Here is a 13,409-nt window from a genome sequence, read left to right as displayed (position 1 = left end):
ATTCCAGTGTTTTACTTACTATATTGTATTTACTTCGCCACCATGGCCTTTTTTTTGCCTTTACCTCCTTTATCTCACCTCATTTGCTCACATCGTATAGAGACTTGTTTCTACTGTATGTTTGTTTTACTCCATGTGTAACTCTGTGTTGTTGTATGTGTCGAACTGCTTTGTTTAATCTTGGCCAGGTCGCAATTGTAAATGAGAACTTGTTCTCAACTTGCCTACCTGGTTAAATAAAGGTGAAATAAAACAAAATAAAAAAATTGTCTGGCTGTTGCTGATCTATAGAAGACAATGCGATTGTTTTGTCCGACTGATCTATAGAAGACAATGCGATTGTTTTGACCGACTGATCTATAGAAGACAATGCGATTGTTTTGACCGACTGATCTATAGAAGACAATGCGATTGTTTTGACCGACTGATCTATAGAAGACAATGCGATTGTTTTGACCGACTTATCTATAGAAGACAATGCGATTGTTTTGACCGACTGATCTATAGAAGACAATGCGATTGTTTTGACCGACTGATCTATAGAAGACAATGCGATTGTTTTGACCGACTGATCTATAGAAGACAATGCGATTGTTTTGACCGACTGATCTATAGAAGACAATGCGATTGTTTTGACCGACTGATCTATAGAAGACAATGGGATTGTTTTGACCGAATGATCTATAGAAGACAATGCGATTGTTTTGACCGACTGATCTATAGAAGACAATGGGATTGTTTTGACTGACTGATCTATAGAAGACAATGTGATTGTTTTGACCGACTGATCTATAGAAGACAATGTGATTGTTTTGACCGACTGATCTAAACAGACAATGCCTGTTTTGTCCCTGATCTATCCGACAATGCGATCTTTTGCCTGACTGATCTATAGAAGACAATGTGATTGTTTTGACCACTGATCCTAGGCTGCAGAAGACAATGCGGGCTTGTTTTGACCGACTGATCTATAGAAGACAATGCGATTGTTTTGACCGACTGATCTATAGAAGACAATGCGATTGTTTTGACCGACTGATCTATAGAAGACAATGGGGATTGTTTTGTCCACTGATCTATCAGAAGACAATGAGAGTTGTTTTGACCGACTGGATGAAGAAGGGAATGGATTGTTTTGACCAACTGGGGCTGGATGAAACAATGCGAGGTTTTGTCCGACTGATCTATGAAGACAATGGGATTGTTTTGACGTCTGGGGCTGATGAAACAGGGGACAATGCGATTGTTTTGACCGTCTGGGGCTGGATGAAACAGGGGAAGCGAGGTTTTGACCGTCTGGGGCTGGATGAAACAATGGAAGGAGGTTTTGACAACGACTGATCTGGATGAAACAGGGGAAGTGATTGTTTTGACCGACTGGGGCTGGATGAAACAATGGAGGTTTTGACCGACTGGGGCTGGATGAAACAGGGAAGGATTGGTTTTGACAACGTCTGGGGCTGGATGAAACAGGGCGGAGGTTTTGACGACTGGGGCTGGATGAAACAGGGGAAGGAGGTTTTGACAACGTCTGGGGCTGGATGAAAAGACAAGGAGGTTTTGACCGACTGGGGCTGGATGAAACAATGGATTGTTTTACACAACGATGGGGCTGGATGAAACAGGGGAAGGAGGTTTTGACCGACTGGGGCTGGATGAAACATGGAAGGAGGTTACCGAACGATCTGGGGCTGGATGAAAATGGGAAGGAGGTTACATTGACTGGGGCTGATGAAACAGGGGAAGGAGGTTACTACCCATCTATCCGTCTGGATGAAACAGGGGAAGGAGGTCTTCCTGGGGTCTGTATGAAACAGGGGAAGGAGGTTACAATGTGTCTATCTTTTTGGATGAAACACTGGAAGGAGGACATAACGCTGGGGCTGGATGAAACCGGGGAAGCAGGAGATAAGCTGGGGCTGGATGAAACAGTCTTCTCCCGTCTGGGAGTTGAAACAGGGCAAGGAGGTTACATATCGGCCCTGGGGCTGGATGAAATCTCTGGAGACCAACGGGTGGGGCTGGATGAAACAGGGGATGTGGGGATACATGGGGGCACTGGGGCTGGATGAAACAGGGGAAGGAGTCCTTCTGGGGCTGGATGAAACGGGAAGGAGGTTACATAACGTCTGGGGCTGGTTGAAACAGGGGAAGGAGGTTACATAACGTCTGGGGCTGGATGAAACAGGGGAAGGAGGTTACATATCGTCTGGGGCTGGATGAAACAGGGGAAGGAGGTTACATAACGTCTGGGGCTGGATGAAACAGGGGAAGGAGGTTACATAACGTCTGGGGCTGGATGAAACAGGGGAAGGAGGTTACATAACGTCTGGGGCTGGATGAAACAGGGGAAGGAGGTTACATAACGTCTGGGGCTGGATGAAACAGGGGAAGGAGGTTACATAACGTCTGGGGCTGGATGAAACAGGGGAAGGAGGTTACATAACGTCTGGGGCTGGATGAAACCGGGGAAGGAGGTTACATAACGTCTGGGGCTGGATGAAACAGGGGAAGGAGGTTACATAACTTCCTGGGCTAAACCCACAAATTTGTCCAAATTACATTCATCTGAAACATGTCCGTCAAAAGTCTTAGTCAATACTGATGGCAGTCAAAGTTGGTGGTCTAGTGGCCTGGTGCCTCTATGTCTACTAGTATGTATTAACTAGCAGCTTAAACACCAACTTTTCAATCTCTCTCTTCATTCATGCATCTGTTGCCCACTTAGCATATGCAGCATGGTTAACGTCTCTCTGTAATCTGCAGACTCAGCCCTGTGTCCAAGACCACTGTTGTCCGATTGTAACGTTCACAGTGGCATGGAGACATGTTATAATATATACAGTACCCCCCCAGCTGTGTCCATGGTTTGTACCCCCTACCTGGGTGTATGGTTTGTACCCCCTACCGGTGTCCATGGTTTGTACAATTACCTGGGAGTATGGTTTGTACCCCCCACCTGGGTGTATGGTTTGTACCCCCTACCGGTGTCCATGGTTTGTACCCCCTACCGGTGTCCATGGTTTGTACCCCCTACCTGGGTGTATGGTTTGTACCCCCTACCTGGGTGTATGGTTTGTACCCCCTACCGGTTGTCCATGGTTTGTACCCCCTACCGGTTGTCCATGGTTTGTACCCTACCGGTGTCCATGGTTTGTACCCTACCTGGGTGTATGGTTTGTACCCCCTACCGGTGTCCATGGTTTGTACCCTACCGGTGTCCATGGTTTGTACCCTACCTGGGTGTACCTGGGTGTATGGTTTGTACCCCTACCTGGGTGTACCCCCCTGGGTGTATGGTTTGTACCCCCCTGGGTGTATGGTTTGTACCTGGTGTCCATGGTTTGTACCCTACCGGTGTCCATGGTTTGTACCCCCTACCTGGGTGTATGGTTTGTACCCCCTACCTGGGTGTATGGTTTGTACCCTACCTGGGTGTATGGTTTGTACCCTACCTGGGTGTATGGTTTGTACCCCCTACCGGTGTCCATGGTTTGTACCCTACCTGGGTGTATGGTTTGTACCCCCTACCTGGGTGTATGGTTTGTACCCCCTACCTGGGTGTATGGTTTGTACCCCATACCGGTGTCCATGGTTTGTACCCCATACCGGTGTCCATGGTTTGTACCCTACCGGTGTCCATGGTTTGTACCCTACCGGTGTCCATGGTTTGTACCCTACCTGGGTGTATGGTTTGTACCCCCTACCGGTGTCCATGGTTTGTACCCCCTACCGGTGTCCATGGTTTGTACCCTACCGGTGTCCATGGTTTGTACCCTACCTGGGTGTATGGTTTGTACCCTACCTGGGTGTATGGGCAGAACAGAGTGCATACGGCACAGTAGGGTTCCAGGGTGGCCACGGCCGCGTTGAAACTCTTCTCAGCCAGGATGTTAGGAGTGCGGTTCTGCCACAAGTGGCCCGCCTTCTTCACATGGCCATCCAGTGGCAAAGGGGAGAACAGCTCTGATTAGGGAGAAAGGAGCAAACACACACGTCAGATCAGTCTAGATATACACAGAATGCGCATACAAGCAAGAATATAGGCTGTATCGGGATATCGGCTGTATCGGGATATCGGCTGTATCGGGCCTGCAATGCATGTAGCACAAGAGCCAGAGGAATCCGCAATAGTGTGCCAGAACAGAGAGAATACAGACTGTGCTACAACGTTATCCCCTCAGAACCTACCTTCATCGCTGGACATTTCCTGCTTGACGATGGATAGCGGAGAGCGCATAGGCGGCTTGCTGAGGGGGTGCCGGCGACTCTTCTTCACCTCCATCTTAATCTTCAACTGCTTAGAGTAGTACGATGACTGCTGAGGAACCACAAAAATTAATGAGCAAAACACTGGGTTTGAATAAACATTTTCCACCGCTGATAATTAGTCCCTCTGTATAACATCTACAATGTTCAAACGGAGGCGTTGATAACCTGTGTTTGCAAGGTTGAAGCGAGTGTTTTGGTTGTTCCACGCTCCAGGGTGAAGTTTCCCTTAGGTACAGATCTAGGGGCAGCTTCCTCTACACCAGGTATTCCCAAACTGGGGTATGCATAAATTTTTTTCTCTCTCGCCTGAGTAGCCTCATTTCACTGCCAAAAATAAAATTAAACAATCTAGTGTTAAGCGAAATAACAACGTAATGTCAAATACAGGTAGCCTCGTCAAATAATTACCATACAATCACGTTAACTGTTACTTTCTCGAGGGAATTACACTAATGGTCCGTATGTAGCCAAACGTAGCTGCTGCTCATGTTAGTATCTGTACTGATGGTGCGAAAGCCATGAGAGGGAGACATAGTGGAGTGGTAACGCGCCTGCAAGCAGTTGCTCCCGACGACACTCTGCAGCATCCACCAAGAGGCTCTAGCTGAACTCGTGTATTTTCTGCACTATGCAATGATATGAGCAGTGACCATGTAACACTTTTACAACATACAGAAGTGTGCTGGTTATCAAGGGGCAAAGAATTGAAAAGTTTTTTGAATTGAGAGACGAGCTTAAAGTTTTCTTTACTGACCATAATCTTCACTTGTCTGACCGCTGCATGATGACGAGTTTCTCACAAGACTGGCCTATCTGGGTGATGATGTTTCATAAACCAGGTTCAGCTCATCAACCAGCTAATTATTAGAATCATGGGTGTGCTAGATTAGGGTTGGAGAGAGAACCTACAGGAGGGTAGCTCTCCAGGAACAGGGCTGGAGAGAGAACCTACAGGAGGGTAGCTCTCCAGGAACAGGGTTGGAGAGAGAACCTACAGGAGGGTAGCTCTCCAGGAACAGGGTTGGAGAGAGAACCTACAGGATGGTAGCTCTCCAGGAACAGGGTTGGAGAGAGAACCTACAGGATGGTAGCTCTCCAGGAACAGGGTTGGAGAGAGAACCTACAGGAGGGTAGCTCTCCAGGAACAGGGTTGGAGAGAGAACCTACAGGATGGTAGCTCTCCAGGAACAGGGTTGGAGTGAAACCCTACAGGATGGTAGCTCTCCAGGAACAGGGTTGGGGAGCCCTGGTCTAGAGGCAACTTCATCCTACACCTTGTTCCAGCACTGCTCACCTGCTGCATGCCTTTCACATCAAGCCTGCCCTCTGCTGGTATTTCCGTGTCATTGCTGCCTTGGGGCTCCTTTGGTGTCTGGGGCATGTTGAATGTAGCAAACTTCTCAAACGCTGCTTGGAAGGAATTTATAGGGGCCAGCGGCAGGGCAGGTTGTTGTTGCTTCTTCTTCTTCTTCTTCTTCTTCTTTTTCTTCTCTCCATTCGCCGTCAAGTGCTGTGGGTCTGCCTGGGGGTCGTGTACTGGGTGAGAGAAATAAAAAGGGAAATGTGGAACCTCCCAATTCAAAAAGGTACAAAAATAATTATAATAATCGGTGTCATAATATCTCTGTACAACTTGTTGGTTCTGATAGCCATGTGATCTGGTACCTTGCGATATCATGTAGCTCACGTCTAACTCACTTTGGAAGACTGGAACTGGGATATCAATAAAACTCCTTAATTAACCGAAATTGAAATTGAATTTCATCCAACGACGCAGCCAACCCCCAGTCTGACCTCCTGCCCCTCACCCTAACGACCTCCTGCCCCTCACCCTAACGACCTCCTGCCCCTCACCCTAACGACCTCCTGCCCCTCACCCCTACCCCACGACCTCCTGCCCCTCACCCTAACGACCTCCTGCCCTCACCCCAACGACCTCCTGCCCCTCACCCTAACGACCTCCTGCCCCTCACCCTAACGACCTCCTGCCCCTCACCCTAACGACCTCCTGCCCCTCACCCTAACGACCTCCTGCCCCTCACCCTAACGACCTCCTGCCCCTCACCCTAACGACCTCCTGCCCTTCACCCTAACGACCTCCTGCCCTTCACTCTAACGACCTCCTGCCCTTCACCCTAACGACCTCCTGCCCTTCACCCTAACGACCTCCTGCCCTTCACCCTAACGACCTCCTGACGCTCACGTTTTCAGCCTCTCCTCCTGCCTCATTCCTAAACCAAACATTAGCGAGGACAATGCAAAACAAATCCAAGCCCCTACTGAGCCCTACACCGACCTCTTGTGGCCTTGGCGGCGACGGCTTCCTGCCTCTCCCGTTCTTCCCTCTCCTGGTCCTCTCTCTCCATGGCCTCCAGGGTCTGAAACGCCTCCCGGGCCATCCTCTCCTCCCTCTCCTGGCGCCGCTGGGCCTCTCGCTCCTCCACCTGACGTTGGTACTCGGCGGCATCCATCTCGATGCCTTCCTCCGCCAGAACCTTGACCTCCTCCAGTTTCAGCCTCCGCAGCTGCTCCTTCTTCTGTAAAGCTCTGGGGATGGAGGGATGGGGCAAACAGGGACATGAGGGAAGTACACTTACAGTACTTCACTTGAATTAACACTTAACTCAGTACCTCGCTCTTTTACCTGTATATTACTGTTCAAGTTTCCCCTGTAAAACATTCATGCTTTTAAAAGAGACAAAGAATGAGACAAAGATGGGATAGATAGAAATGTAGGACCAAAGAGTGAGAGACCTGAAAGTGAGAGACACTGGGGAGGTTTCTAGGTTTCTTCCTAGGTTTTGGCCTTTTTCGGGAGTTTTTCCTAGCCACCGTGCTTCTACACCTACATTGCTTGCTGTTTGGTGTTTTAGGCTGGGTGTCTGTACAACACTTTGAGATGTCAGCTGATGTAAGAAGGGTTTTATAAATACATTTTATTGATTGATTGATTGAGAGGGGAGAGCGGAACAAGTGAGAGGGGAGAGAGAGGGGGCAGTGTGACTAGCTACACCAATTGGAACACAACCAGAAGCATGGCTGACACTGTTACACAACAACATTATACACACACACACAATCCATGTCTCAATTGTCTCAAGGCTTAAAAATCCTTTAACCCGTCCCCTTCATCTACACTGATTGCAGTGGATTTAACAAGTGACATTAATAAGGGATCATAGATTTCACCTGGTCAGTCTGTCATAGAAAGAGCAGGTGTTCCTAATGTTTTGTATACTCAGTGTATATTTATATCTTGGTAGTGTATGTGGTAAACATGTAGGTATACATGTATCAGGTAGTGTGGGGAGGACATATACAATTATACTCTTGGACAATGATTTCATCTTGACCTTGACGGGTCGATGAAATTCAATTATAAAGCGATTGTACTGTCATGTCCCTTTCTCCCCCTGACCTCTGAAGCAGTTTCTGGCGGTAGGTGACCCGGTTGGCCCTCCAGTGCTCCAGCTCAGGGCTGGTCAGGGTGGTGGGTCGCTGGTGGTCCAGCACCATGCCGTCCTTGCCCTGTTTCCACTGGACGTAGCGCTCCGGCTGCAGGCAGCGGACAAACACGTCCATGGAGATCTTCACCATGTCCTTACGACATGTACACTGACCGAGAGGAGAGAGGGCATTGTGAGTACACACACATATATCAGGTCCTGGGGCTCTGTTCACAAACACACCCCACAGAGCCCCAGCACAGCAACACAATTAGACCCAACCAAATCACGAGAAAACAAAATGATCATTACTTGACACATTGGAGAGAAAAAAAATTACAAAAAAACAGAGCAAACTAGAATGATATTTGGCCCTAAACAGAGAGTACACAGTGGCAGAATACCTGACCACTGTGACTGACCCTAAACAGAGAGTACATAGTGGCAGAATACCTGACCACTGTGACTGACCCTAAACAGAGAGTACACAGTGGCAGAATACCTGACCACTGTGACTGACCCTAAACAGAGAGTACATAGTGGCAGAATACCTGACCACTGTGACTGACCCTAAACAGAGAGTACATAGTGGCAGAATACCTGACCACTGTGACTGACCCTAAACAGAGAGTACATAGTGGCAGAATACCTGACCACTGTGACTGACCCTAAACAGAGAGTACATAGTGGCAGAATACCTGACCACTGTGACTGACCCTAAACAGAGAGTACATAGTGGCAGAATACCTGACCACTGTGACTGACCCTAAACAGAGAGTACATAGTGGCAGAATACCTGACCACTGTGACTGACCCTAAACAGAGAGTACATAGTGGCAGAATACCTGACCACTGTGACTGACCCTAAACAGAGAGTACATAGTGGCAGAATACCTGACCACTGTGACTGACCCTAAACAGAGAGTACATAGTGGCAGAATACCTGACCACTGTGACTGGCCCTAAACAGAGAGTACATAGTGGCAGAATACCTGACCACTGTGACTGACCCTAAACAGAGAGTACATAGTGGCAGAATACCTGACCACTGTGACTGACCCTAAACAGAGAGTACACAGTGGCAGAATACCTGACCACTGTGACTGACCCTAAACAGAGAGTACACAGTGGCAGAATACCTGACCACTGTGACTGACCCTAAACAGAGAGTACACAGTGGCAGAATACCTGACCACTGTGACTGACCCTAAACAGAGAGTACACAGTGGCAGAATACCTGACCACTGTGACTGACCCTAAACAGAGAGTACATAGTGGCAGAATACCTGACCACTATGACTGACCCTAAACAGAGAGTACACAGTGGCAGAATACCTGACCACTGTGACTGACCCTAAACAGAGAGTACATAGTGGCAGAATACCTGACCACTGTGACTGACCCTAAACAGAGAGTACACAGTGGCAGAATACCTGACCACTGTGACTGACCCTAAACAGAGAGTACACAGTGGCAGAATACCTGACCACTATGACTGACCCTAAACAGAGAGTACACAGTGGCAGAATACCTGACCACTGTGACTGACCCTAAACAGAGAGTACACAGTGGCAGAATACCTGACCACTATGACTGACCCTAAACAGAGAGTACACAGTGGCAGAATACCCGACCACTGTGACTGACCCTAAACAGAGAGTACACAGTGGCAGAATACCTGACCACTGTGACTGACCCAAAATGAAGGAAAGCTTTGACTATGTACAGACTCAGTGAGCATAGCCTTGCTATTGAGAAAGGCAGTCGAAGGCAGACCTTGCCCTCAAGAGAAGACAGGCTATGTGCTCAGTGCCCAAAAAATGAGGTGGAAACCGAGCTGCACTTCCTAACCTCCTGCCAAATGTATGACCATATTAGAGACACATATTTCCCTCAGATTACACAGACCCACAAAGAATTATAAAACAAACACAATTTTGATAAACTCCCATATCTATTGGCACTGGGGGGAGAGAGAGAGCAGTGTGAGTATATCATAGTACACTGGGGAGGGGAGAGAGCAGTGTGAGTATATCACAGTACACTGGGGGGAGAGAGAGAGCAGTGTGAGTATATCACAGTACACTGGGGGGAGAGAGAGAGCAGTGTGAGTATATCATAGTACACTGGGGAGAGAGAGCAGTGTGAGTATATCATAGTACACTGGGGAGGGGAGAGAGCAATGTGAGTATATCATAGTACATTGGGGAGGGGAGAGAGCAGTGTGAGTATATCATAGTACACTGGGGAGGGGAGAGAGCAGTGTGAGTATATCACAGTACACTGGGGGGAGAGAGAGAGCAGTGTGAGTATATCACAGTACACTGGGGGGAGAGAGAGCAGTGTGAGTATATCACAGTACACTGGGGGGAGAGAGAGAGCAGTGTGAGTATATCACAGTACACTGGGGGGAGAGAGAGAGCAGTGTGAGTATATCACAGTACACTGGGGAGGGGAGAGAGCAGTGTGAGTATATCACAGTACACTGGGGAGGGGAGAGAGCAGTGTGAGTATATCACAGTACACGGGGGTGAGGGCAGTTTGACTAGATACACGTACACTGGGGGAGGGAGAGGAGAAAGAGGAGAGAAAGGATAAAGTGGGGGGAGAGAGAGAGAGAAAAATAGGGGAAATGGAAAGAGAGCAAGAGAAGATGAAAATAAAAACTAATTTTCTTTCTGTGCCCCGGTTGGTGTGTATTACATTTCTGATGTATTTCCTGAGCTGTGCTGAGAGGCCTTATGTTCAATTACTGGGACCATCCTTCAGGCACGCGGCGCCCCAGACGGAGCCCGGCAGAACAAGTGGAGGAGACAGATCGAGACAAGAGAGAAACAGAGAGGTGAAGTACCAGAGGGAGGGGCTTTAGTAAGAACATCAACAACAAGAGAAAGACCCTCCCACCGCAAACCAATATCCACACACTACATCTCATTTAGGCAGCACTTGAGGGACGGAATTAAGTGAGGAAGAAACCGGGCAGATGAAGGAGTCATCTGGCTACCAGGGTCTGATTGGGGACATACGTAAAACCATTAACTGGAACAAGGGAAGAGGTGAGAGACAGCAAAACACAAACGACCGGGAGATAAATGTGTCTCTTTGCAATGTCGTCTGGAAAGAGGGGGCGTGTGGGGTAGTAGCAGCGCACCAGAGGAAGTAGGAACCAAAAGAAAGTAAAGCCCATTTCTGTCCCATAAAACTATTAAGGGAAATTGATCAATTTGCCATTCCCGAGAGAGTGGGAGGTGGGGTACTATGCTTAGATGACTTCATTATCAAATGGAAATTTATAAAAAATACATTTAAAAAATGCCTCCAAAACCAACACGTGACACCCCCCCAAGGCCTTCTAACCAATGAGCCCTATAGCCTACTCACTTCATATCCTAATGAAGTGAAATGATTGTAGGAAAACAAAAAGACCTTAGGCGAGGTCACCCCCTATTAGAAAAATACTCTACGTTAGGGGAGCGCTAAAAATACTGCCATGCGACCTCACAGGCTCCGACCGTCATCCTTCACTAAATAGGTCTAGACTCTCCGTTACCCATTGATGGCTGTGCGTGATAAAGCAATCGTCTTTTAAAACACCACAACGTGATTGTACAACCTATGTGAGAAAAATAGGCTCACTAGAAAGTCCTGTGGCGCTCAGTTGGCAGAGCATACGAAAAATGTATTACATGTATGTATGCATGTATATGTAAAGGACGAGTACCACTTCCTCCTGATCTGACATTTTAGGCTGAGGTGTAAGTTTGACATCCATGTTCTAGACGTGTGAGAGAGTAGAGAAACTGTGGGAAAATCCAGTTTACAACCGTTAATGAGTCTGCTGTAGTGTGCTGTACTGCCTGTCCTCGTCTGCTGTAATGCCTGTCCTCTGGTCTGCTGTAGTGTGCTGTACTGACTGTCCTCTGGTCTGCTGTAGTGTGCTGTACTGCCTGTCCTCTGGTCTGCTGTAGTGTGCTGTACTGACTGTCCTCTTGTCTGCTGTAGTGTGCTGTACTGCCTGTCCTCTGGTCTGCTGTAGTGTGCTGTAATGCCTGTCCTCTGGTCTGCTGTAGTGTGCTGTACTGCATGTCCTCTGGTCTGCTGTAGTGTGCTGTACTGACTGTCCTCTTGTCTGCTGTAGTGTGCTGTACTGCCTGTCCTCTGGTCTGCTGTAGTGTGCTGTAATGCCTGTCCTCTGGTCTGCTGTAGTGTGCTGTAATGCCTGTCCTCTGGTCTGCTGTAGTGTGCTGTACTGCCTGTCCTCTGGTCTGCTGTAGTGTGCTGTAATGCCTGTCCTCTGGTCTGCTGTAGTGTGCTGTACTGCCTGTCCTCTGGTCTGCTGTAGTGTGCTGTACTGCCTGTCCTCTGGTCTGCTGTAGTGTGCTGTACTGCCTGTCCTCTGGTCTGCTGTAGTGTGCTGTACTGCCTGTCCTCGTCTGCAGTAGTGTGCTGTAATGCCTGTCCTCGTCTGCAGTAGTGTGCTGTAATGCCTGTCCTCGTCTGCTGTACTGCCTGTCCTCTGGTCTGCTGTAGTGTGCTGTACTGCCTGTCCTCTGGTCTGCTGTAGTGTGCTGTACTGCCTGTCCTCTGGTCTGCTGTAGTGTGCTGTACTGCCTGTCCTCGTCTGCTGTAGTGTGCTGTAATGCCTGTCCTCTGGTCTGCTGTGGTGTGCTGTACTGCCTGTCCTCTGGTCTGCTGTAGTGTGCTGTACTGCCTGTCCTCTGGTCTGCTGTAGTGTGCTGTACTGCCTGTCCTCTGGTCTGCTGTAGTGTGCTGTACTGCCTGTCCTCGTCTGCTGTAATGCCTGTCCTCTGGTCTGCTGTGGTGTGCTGTACTGCCTGTCCTCTGGTCTGCTGTAGTGTGCTGTACTGCCTGTCCTCTGGTCTGCTGTAGTGTGCTGTAATGCCTGTCCTCTGGTCTGCTGTAGTGTGCTGTACTGCCTGTCCTCTGGTCTGCTGTAGTGTGCTGTAATGCCTGTCCTTGTCTGCTGTAGTGTGCTGTAATGCCTGTCCTCTGGTCTGCTGTAGTGTGCTGTACTGCCTGTCCTCTTGTCTGCAGCAATGGGAGTGTGTCCATTCAGTTCATTATTCTTATATATTTCCACTTTTTATTTAACTAGGCAAGTCAGTTAAGAACAAATTCTTATTTACAACAACGGCCTAGAAACAGGGGCAGAACCTTGTCAGCTCGGGATTCGATCTGGAAACCTTTCGGTTACAGGCCCAACGCTCTAACCACTAGGCTACGTGCCACCCCAAATTACAGCTAGGGTAGAAACAGTTTCTGCCATTTGGAGGCTCAAAGACACTCCCAGAGAAACAACAACAGTAGAAAAACTTCATTTTGAGTTATTGAGCTAAACCGAGCGGATAGAGGAACTACTGAGGACAGCCCCTTAACGAATGATAACATGTCGATGCATATGGCATAAGGAAGCAGTCATCTGCATTCACACCTGCCACCAAAAGAAAAGGATGCAGGTTTACTGAGCATGTCTAACATGGGCGATACACAGGCACACAAAGCGGTGAGGACAGGCATCTGCAATAAGGGGCTTTAATGGTTGGCTCGGACAGGCATCTGCAATAAGGGGCTTTCATGGTTGGCTCGGACAGGCATCTGCAATAAGGGGCTTTAGTGGTTGGCTCGGACAGGCATCTGCAATAAGGGGCTTTAGTGGTTGGCTCGGACAGG

At 48.5% G+C, this 13,409-nt stretch overlaps 1 protein-coding gene across 1 annotated transcript in view; it reads right to left on the bottom strand.

Moving 5' to 3' along the window:
• Positions 1 to 13,409, bottom strand: part of LOC135525058 (lysine-specific demethylase 4B-like) — an 82,075-nt gene that overhangs the window by 23,333 nt on the left and 45,333 nt on the right. Inside the window, 6 exon segments of the mRNA XM_064952822.1 lie at positions 2,050 to 2,097; positions 3,806 to 3,966; positions 4,192 to 4,321; positions 5,567 to 5,808; positions 6,569 to 6,819; positions 7,691 to 7,887. Of these exon segments, the coding sequence (XP_064808894.1) occupies positions 2,050 to 2,097; positions 3,806 to 3,966; positions 4,192 to 4,321; positions 5,567 to 5,808; positions 6,569 to 6,819; positions 7,691 to 7,887 (1,029 nt within the window).

This window comes from Oncorhynchus masou, chromosome 31 (assembly GCF_036934945.1).
Source record: "Oncorhynchus masou masou isolate Uvic2021 chromosome 31, UVic_Omas_1.1, whole genome shotgun sequence".
In the NCBI taxonomy this organism is placed as follows: Eukaryota; Metazoa; Chordata; class Actinopteri; order Salmoniformes; family Salmonidae; genus Oncorhynchus; species Oncorhynchus masou.
The sequence above is the reverse complement of the archived record's forward strand: the minus strand, read 5'-3'. Positions and strand labels throughout refer to the sequence as shown.